We start from the raw sequence: 20,849 nt of genomic DNA, 5'->3' as shown, positions 1-20,849 counted from the left end.
AAAACTGAAAAGGTAGCAGTCAAGCAGTCATTTTTTATTGCTAAACTACTTAAATTTCTGAAAAAAAACCTACTCAATTACAGTCGAGAATATGCAATTTGTTACTTTACACCATTGCACACAGCACAGTTTTATTACATAAAAGAAGTTAAATTTTATACCTTCCTCTGTTGTTCTTGCGGTTCGGGATTCGCTGTCCATGCCCTGAAACTCATTGAAATATGGACGCACTTTGATCTCGTAGACGATGCCTTTCTTTAGAGCCGAGAGCACCATGCTCCTCTCTGAGGGGACTTTCACATCCTGAGTTTGCCAGGCTCCTGGAGAAGACAGGCCTGACATCTGCCTGTACAAAACCCTGTAGCCCTGGATGAACTGAGACTGGCGGTCAACCTGAGGGGATGAGACATTTCAAAAACTGGAGTCAAAACGAGTATGTAGAATTAAAGTCACCCAAAATATAAAGATGAAATCAAAAGCTTCTCTATTATTAACTATGTGAAAACACAGTATGTCAAAAGATAAGAAAAGTAATATTTAGCATTTTTAAACTATATGAAGCACCTACAGTAACAAACACTTCAAATACTATCAATTTTGTGCTATATATTTACTACCTTCCTACTTACATTCGCCCGAAACCGTAACACTAATTAATGAGTAAGGGCTTACTCACTCTAGGCTATCCGAACCATGCCTGGGCGTGTTTCACAGTTTGCTAGACAAGTGTGAGTGCTCCGAATTGGGCCCAGGTGCGGCTCAATTGGCCAGCACTAGCCCAGATAGAAGAGGTGAGCCAGATCGCGGTTCAGTTAGGCTCATGCATTTAGTGTAATTGCAAATTGCGCATGAGCACCAAACTAAAGAAACAACATGACTTTTAAGGGACTGTTTCATATGGAGCTATTAATAAGTTTTACTTTTCAATAAACACGAGCTGCCATGGCTTATTAAAGATACAAACCTCTTACTACACATCAGCTGCCACCTTCAGCAAACTTAATAACTGCAGCACGAGGAGCATCTGTTCGGCAAAATATTTTTATAAGTCACTTCATCCCGAATGACAAAAAAAGTAATACAAAACAATATAACTAAAGCAATCTACACTGTGCTGAGCGGGAGTGCTTCTCTTCTGTTAAACTGAACAGTCGCATCATCAATGATGTAAGCGTGTTCCGGCTCGAAAGGTAAAGATATGTGAGTGCTGCAAGGGAAAGGGGGGGAGGGGGGGGGGGGGGGGATGGGGGGGGACAAGTGTGCTAAGGAATGATTCAAGACCCTATTTTAATTTGAAAGAAGTCATTTATTTTAAACGAAACGAAAAGAAAAGAAAAGAAAAAAAAGAAAAAAAAAGAAATGAAATGAAATGAAACGAAAGGAAAGGAAACGAAACAAAACAAAACAAAATAAAACAAAACATAAAAAAATAATAACATAACATAACATAACAACATAACATAACATAGCATAACATAACAAAAAACAAAAAACAAAACAAAACAAAACAAAACAAAACAAAAAACTAACAACAAAACAAAACAAAACAAACAAGCAATAAACAAACAAAAAACAAAACAAACAAAAAAACAAAACACCAGATACAAAAGCAAAAAAAAAAAATAACTAAATTAAAATGGAAATAAATAGCATTTCAAAATTTAGACACAAACAGCAAAACAAAGTACACTGTAAAAATGTACTGCAATATTTACAGTAAGTTCTTGGAAATTTTGGTTCACAGTAAGCTACTGTAAATTTACAAAGCTCACACTAAATAAATACCTACAATTGTGCTGTATTTTTACACTCCAATTACACAGTGCAGTTGTACATTTATCCATGTGACGTCACACAAAGCGGCTTCCGGGTCCAAGCACCATATTAAACTGTATGGGGAGACTCAACAAACGGTAATAATAAATGTGTGCAAAGCAATGTAATACTTTTAAAAACATAGATAGTAATATATTTATCCATGCCTGATATCTGATGACCAGAAAGTGATTTTTATCAATTGTTAAAATATTGGTGTCAGCGATGCAGCAAGTCCAGAGACTAGAGACTTCTCCAGAGAAGTTCACTTTAATGTGTGATATGACTAAGAAGTGGTCATAAACAAATATTTTCTCAATTCAAATGCGTAGCAGCTTGAACCCGAATACAGCATTCCATACGTCACGACTTAACAAGCGGATAGTCAAACTGGCAACCACAAATTGCCAGTAAGTTACTGTAAATTTTACAGTATATTGTAATCATTGATTTATATTGCGCTTGTAAATTCAGTCTTCCTGGCTACCAAAATACCCAGTAAGCGACTGTAGATTTATTGTTTTTACAGTGTGACTTTACATTGCAATACTATTTTACAGTATTTTAGTTTTACTCTATTTTTTAACAAACAAGTGCATAAAAACAGTAATCCAAGCTTTTGACCGGCGATTTAGACCTGCACCAAACCAGCTTAGACCAGCATGGTTCAACCGAAGAAAGGAAAAACAAACAAATCGTCCCAAATTTCCAACCTCATCTCCAATTTACATACAGCAACATGCTCAACCAATCAAAACCCTTTGATCGAAATGCTTTACATAAGCCAATAACAATATACAGCTAAATAACATCTAAATTAAAACAAACATGACAAATAAAAGTCCAGCTGCGACGAAATAAACACATATGTACAAATATACACATAAGAATATCTCGGCAAAAGGATCAAAGAAGAAACGGATTCTCAAATCAACAAAATCCTTAACAAGACCGTTCATTTGTTGAGAGCCTCGTTCTTTTTTTAGCTGTATTTACCGAGTGTATAACTCACATTAATGTCCTGCTTACAGCAGAGTCTGGCTTTCAGAGTGAGATATTAAACATCTGCTTTTTCCTCCCTACACGTGGAGTAAATCAGCCCAATGGGCATCCTTCCTACGCATTTTAACTTTCATTAATTGAATGATTCAGGGTCGTAAAAGCTTTCTTGACACCACCTACGTTTAGCGCGAGAGTAGGCTGATGATTTATGGATAATTCATATGAGAGAAATGCCGCTGAAAACTAGTCTATCCTCCATTTAGGCCCAACAGACAGACGCTTATATTTGTCTCTGTAATGATTGTTGATGGCAATCATTGATGTACCGCAGGAGAGTGCTTACCAACTAATGTGACAAAGCCAGAGCTGTAAAATCTCCATTTTAATGCAATTCAACAAACAATAAACTCTTTTGAAGTGTTTATATCAGTGAGAGAAGACTGCAGTGGGAAATGGAGACAACAAGCAAGTTGAGAAACTTTCTTTCTTTCTCTTTCTTTCTTTCTTTCTTTCTTTCTTTCTTTCTTTCTTTCTTTCTTTCTTTCTTTCTTTCTCTCTTTCTTTCTTTCTTTCGTTCTTTCTTTCTTTCTTTCTTTCTTTTTTTTCTTTCTTCTTTCTTTCTTTTATATATATATAGCTATATATATATATATATCTCAAATTAAATTTATTTTCATTAAATTACAATTGTATTTTATTTCATTTTATTTATTTTTACTTTTTAATTTGTATTATTTTTTTAATTTTTAAATTTAGTTATTGCTTAATTTTATCTTCTAATTTAATTATTTTATTAAATTTGGAATTTAATTGTTTTAGTATTAAATTAAAGATTTTTATTTAACTACAGGTTTAGTTTTTTCATTTTATTTATGTTTATTTATTTTATTTTCCATTTTTTTTACTTTTTACTTTTTTATCTTATTTAATTTATTTAATTTATTTATTGCTCTATTTTACCTTCTAATTTAGTTATTTTATTTTATTTGCAATAAAATTATTTCAGTATTAAATTAAATTAAATAAATTTATTTTCATTTCATTTTCAGTGTATTTTATTTTATTTTTACGTAATTTATTATTTTTTATTTAATTTAGTTTAATTTATTTATTACTTTATTTTATCTTTTAATTTAATTTTAATTAAATTATTTAATTTAATTTGTAATTTAATAATTGTAGTATTATAAAGTAAATATTAAATAAAAATAAAAATTTACATTTCATTTTACTTTACTATAATACATAAGCAAATGTGGTCCATAGTAATGCTAATAATGGACAAAATTTGCCTTTTTATTGACAAAGAATAAGAAATTGAATATACAGTATGACGATAGAATTTTAATGCTGAGGCATCTTGTCTGTATATTACTACATATCATACACAGTTCTCATGCTTAAACCTCAGTCCAATCAAGGTAAAGTCATGCTTTCCCTTTGTCTAATCATAGTTCACTCACCCTCTGCAACTTCAGCAACAAAACTTGCTTACAACACAACATTGTTCAATTCTAATTACACACTACAACATCTCTCTACTCTCAGTTAACATGCTAAAGCATTTACAACAGCTCCATCCAATAATAGAGCGTCTTACCGTCCATGTGACCTGTATGGTGGTAGGGCTAAGGACCACAGGGTTGTGTAGCCGCACAATAACTTCTCCCAGCTCCTTTTGCACATGTCTGTGATCCACACCCTGCGCTGGAGGACTTATATCTGTAAAGAGAGACACACAGAGGCCAGTGCTATAACCTCTTATAGAGCTCCAACAGTGCCAAATTACTGTCCAGTACAACGTAATCCCTTAAATACAATTTAATCCCCTAAAAGAGCGACGAGGAGTCATTCGCACCGACTCCAGCACAGCTTCAACCCAACCACTGAGGTTACATCCAGCCCAAGGTCTAAGAATCAGTCACCCCTAATGAACATCCGGAGAAGTGTGGCACCTTAATCGAATCTTTTTCCAGTCCTTTTTTTTCTCGACGTAATGATCATTAAGGTAGCAACCAGGGCTCTAACTCAATTGTACACTCCAAAAGTAGACTGTGTTTGTTGTACGTTATATACAGCCTCTGTTTCTAATGAGTGTATGGCAGTGTTAGACTGTGTGGTATCTAAATCTTGTTCTTTAGCAAGAGCTAGGATTTAATTGGAAGTTGTTGTTACGGAAACCATTTGTTTTCATAATTAGAATTGGTGCGGTGGTCACCAATTTCAAGGTAGATGATTGTAAATTGTCTGATGCTCTGTAAAACTCTTTCAAATTTTCATTATCATTAAAACAGTGATTGATTATTGGGATTTAGATAACTCATGGTAAATCCTGCGATTAGCTAATCGTGAAAAATGATAACTGTGATCATTTTGTTGTCTACAATCATGATATTACATTGTATTGAGTTCTAAATAGAATATACAGACAATGACAGATATAGATACCTTGAGTGCGGACGGGTTCAGACATGGGGCTTGGGTCGCTCAGGCCTTGGACGTTGACCGCTCGCACCATGAACAGGTAGATGGTGTTAGGGCGGAGACCCTTAATGGTGTACTGCGTTGTCTTGGCGTGATCGGCAACAGTTTGCCAGCTGTTGCTCACCGATTGGCTGCATGCAAATGAGGGACAGTGATGTCAGAGTTATTCAGTCACAACATTTAGTGGTTGCAATTCACAAGGACAGTCGATAATATTGTGCCAGTTTGAGGTTGTAGGTCACAATCTATACTGTTCATGTTTTTTGTACCCTCCAAATGTGTTTAGAGATACATTTTCAATGTTTTAAATCATCTGGAAATAGATTGAAAAGATTCTTTCAACATAAATCCTCCTTGTTGCCAACTAAAATTGTCATCTACTTTGAGAGAACTTTGGTTTGGTTGAGTACTTAAACAAATGATCTTTCAGTAAAACTATGAACACTCCCCTAAAGGCAAAACCAATTAAATTAATACACAACTTGTACCTGAATGCTTCTATGACATATGTAGAAATGGCTGATGCTCCGGGAAGGCCTGGCTGCCAGGATAATGACACGCTGTTTTTAGTGACATCTGTGACCTGAGGTTTGGAAGGAGGTCCTGGAAGCTCGTTCTCATCCCGATCTTTAACTACAACAAGACTCCCAGCCTCTGAAGAAAGACAAAATAATCAGGAAATCAAACTGTTTCTAGAAGAACCAAATTACTAACAATGTGTACAGTTTCAAACAAGTACCTTTGACCTCCAAGAAAGCACTCCATGATGTTTCCCCACTAGAACTTGCAGCCACACAAGTATAAATGCCAGAATCAGAGAGCTGAAAAATAGAAACAAAACAGGTGAATTTACCTTCTTTTGTGTAATTCCCTCACACTTAGAGGTCTTCCAACATGCTTTGGTCTAAGTCCCTCCTCCTAAGATGTCTCCCAACCTGCTTTGGTGTGAGTCTCCCCCACATAGAGGCCTGCCAACCAACATTGGTGTAAGTTCTTACCACTTAGAGGTCTTTCAACCTGGATTGGTGTAAGTCTTTCCCTCCTAGATGTACTCCAACATACTTTGGTGTAATTCCCTCCCACTTACCACTCTCCCAACCTGCACTGGTGTAAGTATCTCCCACTTAGAGGTCTCCCAACCTGCTTTGGTGTTAATCCCTCCAACCAAGATGTCTCCCAACCTGGATTGGTGTAAGTTCCTAGCACTTATAGGTCTCTTAATCTGCATTGATGTAAGTTCATTCTACTTAGAGGTCTTCCAACTTGCTTTGATGTAAGTTCCTCTAACCTAGATGTCTTTTAACCTGCTTTGGTGTAAGTTCTTCCCTCTTAGAGGTACTCCAACATACTTTGGTGTAAGTCCCTCTCACTTAGTGTTCTCTCAACTTGCATTGGTGTGAGTCCCTCCCACTTAGAGATGTCCCAACATGCTTTGGTGTAAGTCACTCCTACCAAGACATCTCCCAACCTGGATTGGTGTAAATCCCTTCCACTTAGAGTTCTCCCAACCTGCACAGGTGTAAGTCCCTCTCACTTAGAGATGTCCCAACATGCTTTGGTGTAAGTCACTCCTACCAAGACATCTCCCAACCTGGATTGGTGTAAATCCCTTCCACTTAGAGTTCTCCCAACCTGCACAGGTGTAAGTCCCTCTCACTTAGAGGTGTCCCAACCTGCTTTGGTGTTAATCCTTCCAACCAAGATGTCTCCCAACCTTGACTGGTGTAAGTCCCTCCCATATAGAGTTCTCCCAACATGCTTTGGTGTAAAGTCCTCCCCCCCCCCTTAAGGGGACTCCTAACCTGCATTGGTGAAAGTCCTCCCACATAGAGGTCTCCAAATCTGCTTTGGTGTAATCCCCTCCCACTTAAAGGTCTCCTAACCTGCATTGGTGAAAGTCCTACCACTTAGATGTCTCCAAATCTGCAAATCCCTCTGATTTGTGTGTCTCTGGGCTGCAGCAAAATATATTTGCCACTGCCTACTTATGTTTCAGCAAAATTATTGCCAAAGCAGCAACTTAATGACAGTGGCATTGGCTATGTGCAGGGGAAGCACTTTGGGGTACGATGATCATTCCTTGCAGAAGTATATATTTGGCGCTACTCTTCAAATCATCACACATTGGGAATTGACTAAATGGCTAATTAGATGAACAGTAAGCTCAAGCTTTCGATCCCAGGGGTACGGTAACCTCGGCCACATTCAGTTTGGCGTTGACACTAATATGGTAGATATATTCTATTTTCCGCACCCTTCAGCCAGCTTTTATCCTTGCTGGCAAATTCACAAACCAACCCACTAACCGCAATGAGAGGCAGACTAATTCATTTAAAGGGGTAGTCGCTGAAACTCTCTGGACCGCTGACAGCTGGCAGATACCCCCCCTCTTTACCTTTCTGGGACGCTCTCCCCGTTGTTTGTTGCCTTTCATCAGGACGCCTCACATCCATTTATTAGATAAAATGTCAGAGGTGGGCAGCACTGTCAGCCATAATGGTTATTCCATCCCGAGCTGATGGGGAGGGCTTGGGGACTTTAAATTCAATATGGCCCTAAAAGTGTGTTTGTTTGTGCGTGCGTGTGCAAATGTGTGTGCAGCTGGAGCTCGTCCAGCCTTCCGTAAATGATTCTTGGGAGAGCTGTCGCATCCCTAAGTGATAGTATCAAACAATTTACCAAAATCAATATTTCCCATTCATCCCCGTAATGCAATATGATTCCCTCTGCCCGTCTCTGTTATGTCTTACCGATATCTGATTGAATTTTGCTGAGCTTATACATCACACTTAGACGAAGGCATTTCTGACAGCGGATAGTCACGCAATCATACACAAATGGTCTTAGAAATACACAATGACAGATATATATCTGAACATTCATAGAAGGGATGTACTGAGTAGGCAAAAATAAAAACTGGTCATTAATAGCTGGGATTAAAACCATGTATTGCAACTTTTTATATTAAATATTTAATTGCATTTGTATATTTTAATGCACCCAACTTTGCCAAATGCAGAAGGCAAAATAAAATAAAATAAAATAAAACAAAACAAAGTAAAGTAAAATAAAGTTAAATAATATAGAAATAAAGAAATACAAGTGTTTAGGCTCACCCGTAAACCCTTGATCTGCAGGCTGCCGAGGTCTTGCAGGGACATCCGAGGGTCTTTGCCCAGCAGACTGACCCCGTCCTTCAGCCAGCTGATGGTTGGGACTGGTTCTCCGGATGCATGGCACCTCAAAAGAGCCACACTGTCTACACCAAGAGTCTGGTTAGCTGGACCCTGCCGGATGATGGGTGGAGGGCGATCGGTCAACACTAAACCAGAAAGAAAAAAAGGGGAAAGAACAAGAATTAAGACCAGATCTTCCCATGTGTGCCTTTACCCCAGTGTAGTTTTAATACCCTGTTATTGTGTAAATACGTCCATATTTCTAAAAATCCTTACAGACTGAAATGAACCTCTTACTCATATTGATGAGGAAATTCATGAAAGTGCAGATGTGGGGTATATTTTCATAACAGCAGTATACTTGAAATATACAAGGTTTTCCATAATGGATTTGTAAACAATTATGTACAATGCCTGTTTATATAGATCTGGGTAAAAAAAATAATAAATAAAATAAATAAATAAAATAAAAAATAAATAATAATAATAATAATAATAATAATAATAATTTTTGGTGACATTTTGTATAGAAACACATTTCAGAAAGAGCTCTTGTATTTCATCTAAAATTAATTAATTAATAGTTAAAAACTTAATTTTTGTTTACAAAAATGAGGGTCTTAAGGTTTGAAATGACATGACATTTAGGTTGCTAAAAGAATCAATCGCTCCTTTGTTTTTTTTTTTTCAGGCTTATCCTTTGTTTTTTGGTGCATCAGTCTCGCGTTTGTCCGTTTCTGAAAGGATCGGATGTCAGAAGCACTTCAATAATCTTGTGCATCTTATTATCATGAGCTCAAGAAGTTTGTTATTTCACATATAGATGCACTACGAACACACGCAAGCTCTCTGGAGAAAGTGAAACTACACATGCTTTTAGGCGACCTCGTAAACAACAACAGGACGCACAGCAAATTGTGCTGTTCTTCTTGGCTTTGTGGGTGTTCATCAAGACGATGACAAGGCTTGTTTGAGCTCACGGTTTATATTATATGTATTTATGAATACAATGTAATGTCTCAGCTGTGTATTTAAAATTGTCGCTTCCTTTGTTTTCATTCTCCTGGCTTGTGCACACACTAGTGATGTTTCTCTGTAAGCCAATAGCGTTTAGCTGTGCGTGTAGCTCCACCTTTTGGTACCCTTTTGTTGTGCTAGGTGGAAACACAGTGGAAACTGTGACATAAAAGTGTGCAAACTCGTATTGTACCACAAACGGACCACAATATAAATTGTTTTCATATATCTTAGTGAACTAACCCCTTTAACAGCGAGAGACAAAGTAATCCGTTTTTATATTAATTTTGGCCGCCTATGCTACTATTTGATTAGACAACATAACAAATTAAATTGTGGCACGAGACAGAGGAGAGAGAACAGGAAATAATTAGAAAGAAGGATCAGTGTGAATATGTCCAGAACACAAGACAGATCTGAAAAATGTCCTGTGTGATGTCCTCCAATGTCTCAACATGCATCACGAATGCTAATATCTAAACCTCGGCTCTCGGTTGGTTCCAGTTTTCACAACTGAAATGAAAGCATTCGATTTGTCCATTTGGCCTAATATATTCTCTTTTGACATCATGACGCTAACAGCACTTCTTACATCACGGCTTCAGCACAGAACACGGTCGTCATTAAAAGTGTCTGGAAACATTAACATTGCGGCGCAGGAAGCAGGATGAAGCCATGATTGCCTTATTCCTGTACGTATGGAGGTTAAATGCACATTTCGTGGTCGCACCGCAGGGTAGCGTTTACCCCCCAAGCATTCTGGGAAAAACTGGAAAAACGCTGAGTCTTGGTTTCCAGCTCACTGATGTGGCAGTGAGGTGGTTTTGTAGCTTGCATTTAGTGCTTCATTTAGGAACCAGAGTCAAAGTAAAGTTTCATGTATTACTATAGATCTGACTATCATAGAGAGTGTGGTCGCTTCAACATCTCATGCTGGTTAAGAGAAAACGTTCCCTCGTAAACTGCTTCTCCAAACACAAACCCACCATCCTGGAGCTCACGGGTTAGTTCACTTTTTTGTGTTTTGTGTCATTTACTGTATAATGACAGGTTAACAGCGTTTTGGTGTTTATAAAAAGAGCTCCATCCATTTTCACCGTGTTTTCATTGGAAACCAGTGCAATTGTAGTATCGAGTCTGAATTAAAGGTTTTATATTTAAATTTGAAGTGTACTGCTTTTTTACTTTTATTATTTCATCAGTGTTAAAATAAAAAAGCGACACCTAGCTTAAGTTTGGTTATTTATTTATTTATTATAGTTAATACTAACAAATACATATATTTTAAATGTTTTAATAATAATAATAATAATAATAACAATAATCTGACTAAAAAGTACAACACATATATTGCTTATTTTAATAATAATAATAGATAAAAAACAACACATGCTGTTTATTTGTATCAATAATAATAATAATAATAATAATAATAATAATTAAAAATAAATAAAAAACAACACATATATTGTTTATTTTTATTAATAATACTAATAGTAATACTACTACTACTACTAATAATAATAATAATGCATATTGTTTATTTTATAATAATAATATTAATAATAATAATAATAATAATAACCAATAAATAAAAAACAACACATGCATTGTTTTATTGTTTATTTTTAATAGTAGTAGTAGTAGTAATAATAATAATAAAAACAATAATTATAATAATTATGATTACTGATAAAAAACAACAACACATATATTGTTTTTTTTAATAATAATGATATTAATAATAATAATATTAATAATAATTACTGATAAATAAAAAACATCACATATATTGTTTATTTTTAACAACAACAACAAGAACAACATTAACAACAGCAACAAGAACAACAACAACAACAACAACAACAACAACAACAATACTAATAATAATAGTAATAACTGATAAATAAAATACAACACATATATTGTTTTTTTAAATAATAATAATAGTAACAAAATAATAATATTAATAACAATAAAACTATAATTACGACTAATAAAAAACAACTCACTATATATAAATATATTTGTAATTTTTTTTCCAAAAATGATTAAAAATGAATCCATGATCGATTAAAAAGAATATACAAACTTGATTTAAACTACAACATTAAATCGAGAGTCATTTATAAACAAAAACTATCTAAAAATCATCTCTGTGGGAATGTGTCCCTCACAGTGTATTTGAATCTACAAACAGGCATCAAAAGCCCCTTGAGATGCGCCGTGCAGTTATTTCTCTAATAATAATACAATAATCACACCCGTGTCCTGTCTCCTGCCTCTCTAAGGACACTTTAATTAGCAGGTGTGAATTAATGAGGAAAAAGCCAGAGCCTTCTAATTACAGACAGCACCTCTAACCCTTAAATACAGCTTCAAACGCAGTCCTCTTTCATTCTCTGTCGCGTTACTATTTGTCTCGCTCTGAATAAAGGATGGTATTTATATTGTCCAAATCTCCATCGGAATGCCTCATTTGGGCTCAGGGATGAAGAGTTGCCATCCTAATTCATCAATGTGGATTACGGCGCGCTGAGGTTAAACCCCAGAGTGCTTTGCTGGCGCATCCATCAGGCCAGTTTAAACCCTAGAGACGCGTGTGCAGATATGGAGACTGATGGAGCAGAATGGCTGGATCTGGATTAAAGCTGCATGCGCTCTACAGAGTCAGGTTTTACTGCACTTGAACTTGACTAGAGCACAGTTGAATTAAATGAGTTGGATCTGATCCTTGCTGAAGGGACATGTCTAAAACAGAGAGTTTCATCAAAAAACTGAGCGAAAAAGAAAATTGCCTGAAGAACAATGGCTGAGTCTGAAATCCCCTACTACTTAGTAGGGACTACATTTAAATTGACTACTTGACCACTAGACAAGTACGCTTTGTACAGTATCAATGTAAACAGTATGAATGGAACTCGGACGTACTACATCCACCATTTTGTCATGATCACATGACCTACCTGTGTCGCTCTTCATTGAGTGTATTGGAGCATGTTAAAGCCGCAAAGATCAGTCGATCAGTCGTACTCAGTAAACGTAGGTAAAGAGTGGTGAACTGATGACCTTCACGGCCAATCACAGTCTTTTCTGTTGAGCACTGGTGCATACTTTGGCAAATCAGCAGTGTTTAAGCACTGAACGGTGCTTAAATGTTAGCGGGAAAATCAGTATCATGGGCGTTTCGGTGGCGCAGTGGGTAGCACATTTCTGTGTGGAGTTTGCACGTTCTTCCAGTGTTTTCTCCGGGTGCTCCGGTTTCTTTCACAGCTCAAAGGCCTGTGGTATAGGTGAATGGGATAAGCTAATATTGTCTGTAGTGTATGTGTGTGTGTGAATGAGTGTTTATGGATGTTTCCCAGTGATGGGTTGCAGCTGGAAGGGCATACGCTGCGTAAAACATATGCTGGATAAGTTGGAAGTTCATTCCACTGTGGCGACCCCAAATTAATAAAGGGATTAAGCTGAAAAGAAAATGAATGAATGAATGAATTTAGTATCATGACAAGTCTAAGATAGTGAAAGAATCAGTTCATTAGCTTGAGTTTGATAAATGGCATGTAAAACGTGTGCTTGGGAAAGAAGCGTTAACTAACTAGTGCCATTTCTCTTAACTTAGCTGAAAATGAGCTCTGATATTCACTATCCATTCAGAACGGACCTTCGGGTCACTCGGAAGGTGGTGAAATAATAAATTTGTGTCACTTTCGCTTCGCTGATAAGATAAACAGCCAAGTACACAATGCTCTTGTGTGGCAATACTTCCGGGTTTGTTCCCACCGCAGCCTCAAATTCGCTTTTAAAATGGTGGCTGCGTGAAATCAGTCTATAGCTGGTGTTTGATGAGCACACTGGCGCCATTGTTTTGTGGCTGCTGTCGCACCATCCAAATGAATGCTGCACACTGATGGTGGTGTGGCAGAGATCCCCTCATGATAGTGAAGAGCTTATGGCCAAACATAATAAATGCGCTACATTATATAAACACACAATAAATAATATTTTCTGTCTATACAGCTAAATAATTGTATAATTCTAGTAAATTAAAAAAGAAACATTTCCAAGTTACTTGTGTATGATTTTACTTCTTTTTTTACTTCTTTTTTAAAAATTGACACCTAGCTGAAATTTATTTGTTAATTTATTTAGTTTATTATTTATTATTTATTATTTAGTTTATTATATATATATATATATATATATATATATATATATATATATATATATATATATATATATATATAAATAAATAAAAAACAACACACATATTGTTAATTTGTATCAATAATAATAATAATAATAATAATAATAATAATAATAATAATAATAATAATAATAATAATAATAATAATAATAATAACTAAATAAATAAAAATACAACACATATATTTTTTATTTTTAATCATAATAAATAAACAAACAACACATATATTGCTTATTTCATCAATAATAATAATAATAATAATAATAATAATAATAATACATAAAAAAATACATATATTGTTTTTTTTTAATTAATGTATATTCAACAAAGGCGGCAACATCTGTATCAAATAACCAAATAACCCTTCTTCCACCTAAGATTTTATGACGCTAACAAATTTGTGCAAATATTTAGCATTAACCTTGCTTGAATAAACAGAATTAAAAGATTTTTCATTTATTTCTTTATTTTTTTTTCAACTGGTTAAAGCTCTATTATTCCACTCGCTGCCACTCTCTTTTCATTTCCCCTCATTCATATGTCAGCCTACACGTTCCGCACCCGACAAATGAAGGCCTCCATGTCCCCATACAAAAAAAAAAGTACTGGCAGAAAGATAAATGTCATCTGAAAAGCACTTGTGTTGCCTCCGGATCCACATTAAGAGCTGAATTGGAATGTGGCCTTGAGCTCGCGCCGCTCCGCATTGATTCTGCCTCGCTGTGTGAAATGAATAGCGAGCCTGACGACCCTGAATTCTGAATATTACAGGAGCACGTCTCTCTGAACTTCTCTTGACAGGAGGAAAACTTCATCTCAGCTCGGAGAGGGGAGTGAAAACAAGCGTCCTTGAAAACTTCACATGCTTGAAATGAAAAAAAAAAGCTTTGGCAATAAAATATTTGTGTTGCGTTGTGTAAGAGAGCTTCACTTGAAAGGGGAAAAGTAACAGAAAGTCAGTTTGCGTGAACTTTTCAACTACGTCTTCAGAATGTAATTCCTTTAAGAGATAAGACAGCTGTTATGTTTGATTGTAAAGCATGGAAAATGAGGCGGTCTTGTCTTAAAGGGGACATATCATGAAAATCTGATGCTTTTCTTTGTTGGGAGTTTTCAAGTGGGGCTTCAGTGCATCTGCCAACATAGAACATGTGAGAAGGAATAAACCATTAGCTTTGTTTTGCTAAACATTTCTCTAAGAGCAAGTGGAAAAATAAGCCGTTGAAACTTTACTGCATTACTGACATGGAAAAAGGATCTTAATTATATATTACCACTTTTTAATATGTATGTTTACACCATTTCTGTTAGCTCCAGAAAAAAAAAATGAAGGAATGAGAGAATGAATGTGAAATATCATGACCGTCATTAACCTTGTATAAAAACAATAGGGTCTATGCAATGTCCTCACTAAGATAGAAAACCAATGTGTGTGTGTGTGTGTGTGTGAGGTGTGGTGGAAGATGACAGTGAAGAGAGATGACAGGAACAGTAGAGGAGGAGGGTCACGGCCACACCTGCGCTGAAGGAAGAGTGTGATTTAGTGGCTGTTTGAGGTGGCGATGGGAGCCGGACGGGTTCAAGGAGAGATTTGATGAAAAATGTCTGCTGCCAGACGACACCAAGGCCTTCACGCTGTCCAAAACTGTCCCGTCAGATGAACAACACTCCATCATGTCACGCCGACACACACACACATCATATCACATAGTCTTATTACACTCACACATAAACCAAAAGACCTACTTTTAGCAGACAGTACACAATGTCCCCTTGTTTTTACGTTTTTTTATTTATTTAGTAGGATTGTGTTTATCTTTGTTCATTTATACTGTCAATAACAATAGTTATTCTTACTAAAATCCCATTATTCTATTTGTGCAATAGAATTTGTTCATTCATTTGTTCTTTACCCCCTTCGCACGGCACGCAGTATTTAGCCATTCATGAGGGGTCATTTGTGCTTGTTTCCATCATCCACAGGGTTTGTTGCATGCTTTTTCCCGTGATGGCGTCAGGGCTGATACAGCAAAGCTGTTGGTTTGCAGCAAGCACTTTTGTCGAGAGAGCTGTAAGTGAATTGAAAAATGGCTGACTTTTTCTTTTATCAGTTGAGTTCGTTACCATTCAGACATGTCGCCTATATCAGTGCTGCTGTGTTTGCCTATGTCTAAAATCCTCTGCATTACTGGCAGGGTTAATGGTAGAAATAGACATGGCAGGAGACCTGCTGCACTGCTATCCACTGTGCCTGCATTCAGACATGGGGATTCTAGAGGAGATAAGTCCTCCTCATTTATAGTGTTTATATAAACATGATTATCTTTTTAACGAAATAACAAATTGTGCTTATGTGTATATGAAATTATGACTAACATATGTAGCAGGGCATTAAATTACTCACTGTTTATTTCTTTCCAGTTTTACTTTGTAAACTATAAAATCATGCATCTCCTCCGGTTTGTGTCTCATTTTGTGAGACAACTGACTGCAGTTGTTCGCTCCCCTCTTTTTCCCCTGCTCTGCTGGCCACGCCCACTCCTCCCTCTGCTCACAGCACTCCACGCCCATCATGAAGCATTTTTTGAAAAATAGACTTGAACTGAAAGAGGAGGGTTTCATGGCCCTTTAAGGCAACAGGTTTACTTATCTTTTGTTAACAGTTTTTTCTTTTTGCTTTACCACAGACCTGGCATCATAATTCGTCATAAACAGACATTTTAATCCATATACTAAATATATGTAATTACTTAATAGTCTAATTAATTAATTAATTACTAATGTAAAATAGTAACAATTGTTTGTTTATTTTTTAAAGGTCATGTATTATATATATATAAAATAATAAAATAATGAATATATATATATATATATATATATATATATATATATATATATATATATATATATATATATATATATATATATATATATTTATTATTGTATTATTAAATTAAACAATTATTGTATTATTAAATTAAATAAAATATTATTAAATAAAATAAATTAAATAAAATAAACCATAAAATAAAAAAAAAAAATGAATTATTTTATTTCTATATTTGTATTTTCGTAAATTACTAAAATTTTTATAATAAAAATGTACAGTATATATATTAATATTTATATATATTTTTATATTTTTTATTTAATTTTATAAATTATTTTGTAAAAAAAAAAAACTTAGTTGACTTAATTTTAATAACCTAAACTAAATTACTTTAATTAACTTTCAGGAAATGTATTTCTTCGTAAAAAGTTTGTCAAAAAATTGTCAAAAAAAAAAAAAATAAATCCAACAAAGCAGCACAATGAAACACAAGCAAGGTAAGAAAGCCCTGCTTTGGTCAGATCCACCCCAGTGCTTACCGTCTGTGACCTCAAGCTGTGCTTTGGCCAGGATGCTGCCCGCCACCGTCAGGGCCTGGCAGATATAATAGCCCGCATCTGCCCGCTGGACCGTAGTGATGGTTAGATCTCCACTGGGCGACACCGAGAAACGACTGTTGGGCTGCTGGGGTTGATTTGGAAACAGGAGATTCTACACAAACAAAGAAGAGAGAGAAAAAAGAAAAGAAAAGTGAGGAGCATTTCTAGGCAAAACCTTGAACCTGAATCCTGCCGCTATTCGAATAGACAACTGCAGGGTGGACATTTTACGCATCAGAGGTGGCAAACAATCATCGGTATTATCAAGTAATAAAACTGCAAAAGGAATTACAGTGGATTGACTTTTAATATTCAAAATTGCCTAACTGGTTTGCTAAGTTGGACTGTGTGTAACCCCTCACTGAGAGTATCCATTGTGTCCAAATGACTCCGGTAATTGCTTTGGGCTGCGTTGTTTACTCACTCTGTCTGACATGGCTGTTGTGTTTGAAAATTAAATCTGCTGGAAAGGAGGAGGCCAGGCGATTCAAAGCAAATTCACCACCAGTGCCCAGTTTAGCCCGTTTGCTAATTACAGCAGATAACAAGCTGGGTTGGTTAATGGCCATCATTGACAGAGCCCTCACATTTACCTCAGGTTTTATATCCTTGAGATCTCACCACTCTTCCTTTCATTTTCTCCCTCTCTCTCTTTTGATTTCAGAATCCTCATAGCTGACCGACAGAAACTGAAAGGCATTAGCCGGATTCAATTACACCTAATGACTTTAATGCTCCAAATTATGCTCCAAATGATGTTTTTTTTTCTCTCTTTCTTTCTTTCGCTCTTTTTTTTTTTAATTAGCCTCTCACACATGATAGATGTTGGGTCCATTATCCTCAAGTGTGACTGAGAGGCTTCTCTCAGCACTAATGACTCAATAACGGCTTTAATTTTGCCTTTTTAACAAATACCTTCATATCTTACTTAGGAACGCTAGGACAGAAAGTGCAATAGAATGCATTTAATATCGAAATTAAGGCTTAAATCCACCTGGATTTCTCAATTTGTTTCTAAAACCTGCTGCTACAATGCTGACATGTTCGCATGAATTGAAAGTTGATGAAACTAAAACTAAGACTTTTATATCAGTATTTTTATGTATATCCAACTGAAATGGAATATTAAATAGGGGGCGGGGCTTTCTTTTTGCACATCATTCCCTTGTAATGGTAACTAATGGTAAAAGGGACATGGTTAAGAATGCACTCATCGGCCACTTTATTAGGTACACCTTACTATTACTGGGTTGAACCCTCCTTTGCTTTCAGAACTGCCTTAATTCTGTATGGCATAGATTCAACTATGCACTGGAAATATTCCTCAGAGATTTTGGTCCATACCGACATGACAGCATCACGCAGTGGCTGCAGATTTGTCGGCTGCACATCCATAAAGTGAATCTCCCGTTCAACCACATCCCAAGGGTGACTAATGTACCCAATGTGTGTCAAGAAAGTTTCCCCCACACCATTACACCACAACCAGCATGAACTGTCGATACAAGGAAGGATGGATCTTCATGTTGTTGATACCAAATTCTGAACCTACCATCCAAGTGTCGCAGCAGAAATTGAGACTCTTCTATTCTATTGTCCAATTTTGGTGAGTCTGTGTGAATTGTAGCCTCAGTTTCCTGTTCTTAGTTTACAGGAGTGACACATAGTGTAGTCTTCTGCTGCTGTAGTCCAACTGCCGTCAAGGTTTGACTTGTTTCAGAGCGGTTGTATCGTGTGGTTATTTGAGTTACTGTTGCCTTTCTATCAGCTCAAACCAATCTAACCATTGTCCTCTGACCTCTTGCATCTACAAGGCATTTGCACCCACAGAACTGCCACTAACTGGATATTTTCTCTTTTTCTGACTATTCTCTATAAACCTTAGAGATGGTTGTGCGTGAAAATCCCTTTGGATCAGCAATTTCTGAAATACTCAGAGCAGCTCGTCTGGCACCAATAACCATGCCGTGTTCAAAGTCACTTAAATCACTTTTCTTCCCCGTTCTGATGCTTGGTTCAAACTGCAGCAGATCGTCTTGACCATGCTTACATGTCTAAATGCATTGAGTTGCTGCCATGTGATTGACTGATTAGAAATTTGCATTAACGAGCAGTTGATCAGGTGTACCTAATAAGAGTGTACTGTTGCTAAAGCTGTCAAACTGAAGTCAACATACGGGGACTTTGATAGAAGATTACCAAAACAAACTTTTTTTGGTGAATTAACTTTTTGTTTACAGATTATTTTGTTCACATAAAGAATAAAAATGTGTCTTAGCAAAATCAATTTTGCTAGGTGACCTATCTGTAATTATGACTTGTATTCATTGATTAATAAACCAGTTAAGGTTGTTTGCAAAGTTGGTCCCAAGTGGCCACAATCGAGTGTTCAGCTCCAATCCTACCTAAACATTTCAAAACACCCTTGGGCCAGCTAAACAAGTTTAACAGACTCACTAGAGACTGACGGTGCATTCCAAACAGGATCTATCATCCGCAGTGAAAACAATCAAGGCTACCATATTGAAGTGCCATTACAAACTGAAGAGCTCAAAATAGGCTACTTCAAAGGGCCCTCGGGAATGAAGGATTTTGAAGGCTACAACTGATGATCTTTTGGGCATCCATGAACCTTTGCAAAGGGAAATTGTTTGGCATCCCACAATGTGTTCCTCCCGGAAGGGCTCATCCCTATTCCAGGGATTGGTCCTGGAGGGCCAGTGTCCTGCATATTTTAGTTTCAACCCTATTAAACAGACCTAAACCAGCTAATCAAGTTCTATCTAACCTAGGTATACTAGAAACAGGTGTGTTGAAGGAAGTTGGAGCTAAACTATGCAGAACAACAGCCCTCCATCACCGAGTTTGGAAACCCCTGTCCTACTCCCTTTTGAAACTGTCACTCAGCACTCTGCAAATAGAATGTAGTGTGGATTTTGATAGCTGTAAAGGGTGCCAACCTGATTTCACCAAGTAGGACATATTTCTGGATTAACATCTATGTTAATCCTGGAACAACCTTCCAATCAGCCAATCAGAATTAAGGGATAGGTTTACAGTTTATTTTAAGTTTAGGCTTACGGTTAGGTTTATACATTCTACATGACTGTTTTCAATCTATTATTGCCCTCTGGTTTTGCGAATAATTAGATTTAGGGGTAGGGAATGGGTATGGATTACATTTTCGAACAAAAAATGATGCTCCAGGATCAACATAGACTTGGCAAAATCAAGACATGCATGTAAGGGTCCATGGACGTACCATTGGAGAAAGCTCAATGTCCAACTTGGATCGTATATGCTTTCAAATCCAATCATATTAGCCATGACGTCCATTGGCTTTCTGTTAGAAGTTCTCTATATTGCATCTTACCATTTTTTTATTCAAACCTAATGTTTAAGGGACGCACAATGAAGACTAGCTAACATTCTGTTGAGTAGCAAGCATCTAATATCGATCAACTGGCAGAAATAATCCATAATAAATCAGCTTTAATATATCAGGGTAATAATGATAACATCAATAATAAGGGTGTCAGGATCCTCCAAATCCTTGATTCGAATACATTTTCGATTCTAAAGTCTCGATTCGATTCGATTTTCGATTATGAATAATTAATGAATTAATAACAAATTAATTATTTGTAGCCTACCATTTAAGCTACATGACTTGCATGGTCTTCGTTTTACCCATAAACAAATCATACAGTAAATGAAAG

General features: G+C 36.2%; 1 protein-coding gene across 11 annotated transcripts in view; it reads right to left on the bottom strand.

Annotated features, from left to right (window-relative positions):
- Positions 1-20,849, bottom strand: part of robo2 (roundabout, axon guidance receptor, homolog 2 (Drosophila)) — an 866,533-nt gene that overhangs the window by 84,834 nt on the left and 760,850 nt on the right. For all 11 annotated transcript variants that reach the window (XM_073923230.1, XM_073923224.1, XM_073923225.1 and 8 more), the window contains 7 exon segments: positions 17,071-17,242; positions 8,418-8,623; positions 6,041-6,122; positions 5,790-5,955; positions 5,266-5,432; positions 4,418-4,539; positions 162-393 (listed from right to left, as the gene is read on the bottom strand). In XM_073923230.1, coding sequence (XP_073779331.1) covers positions 162-393; positions 4,418-4,539; positions 5,266-5,432; positions 5,790-5,955; positions 6,041-6,122; positions 8,418-8,623; positions 17,071-17,242 — 1,147 coding nt within the window.

The sequence above is a fragment of the Danio rerio genome, chromosome 15, assembly GCF_049306965.1.
Source record: "Danio rerio strain Tuebingen ecotype United States chromosome 15, GRCz12tu, whole genome shotgun sequence".
Taxonomy (NCBI): Eukaryota; Metazoa; Chordata; class Actinopteri; order Cypriniformes; family Danionidae; genus Danio; species Danio rerio.
The sequence above is the reverse complement of the archived record's forward strand: the minus strand, read 5'-3'. Positions and strand labels throughout refer to the sequence as shown.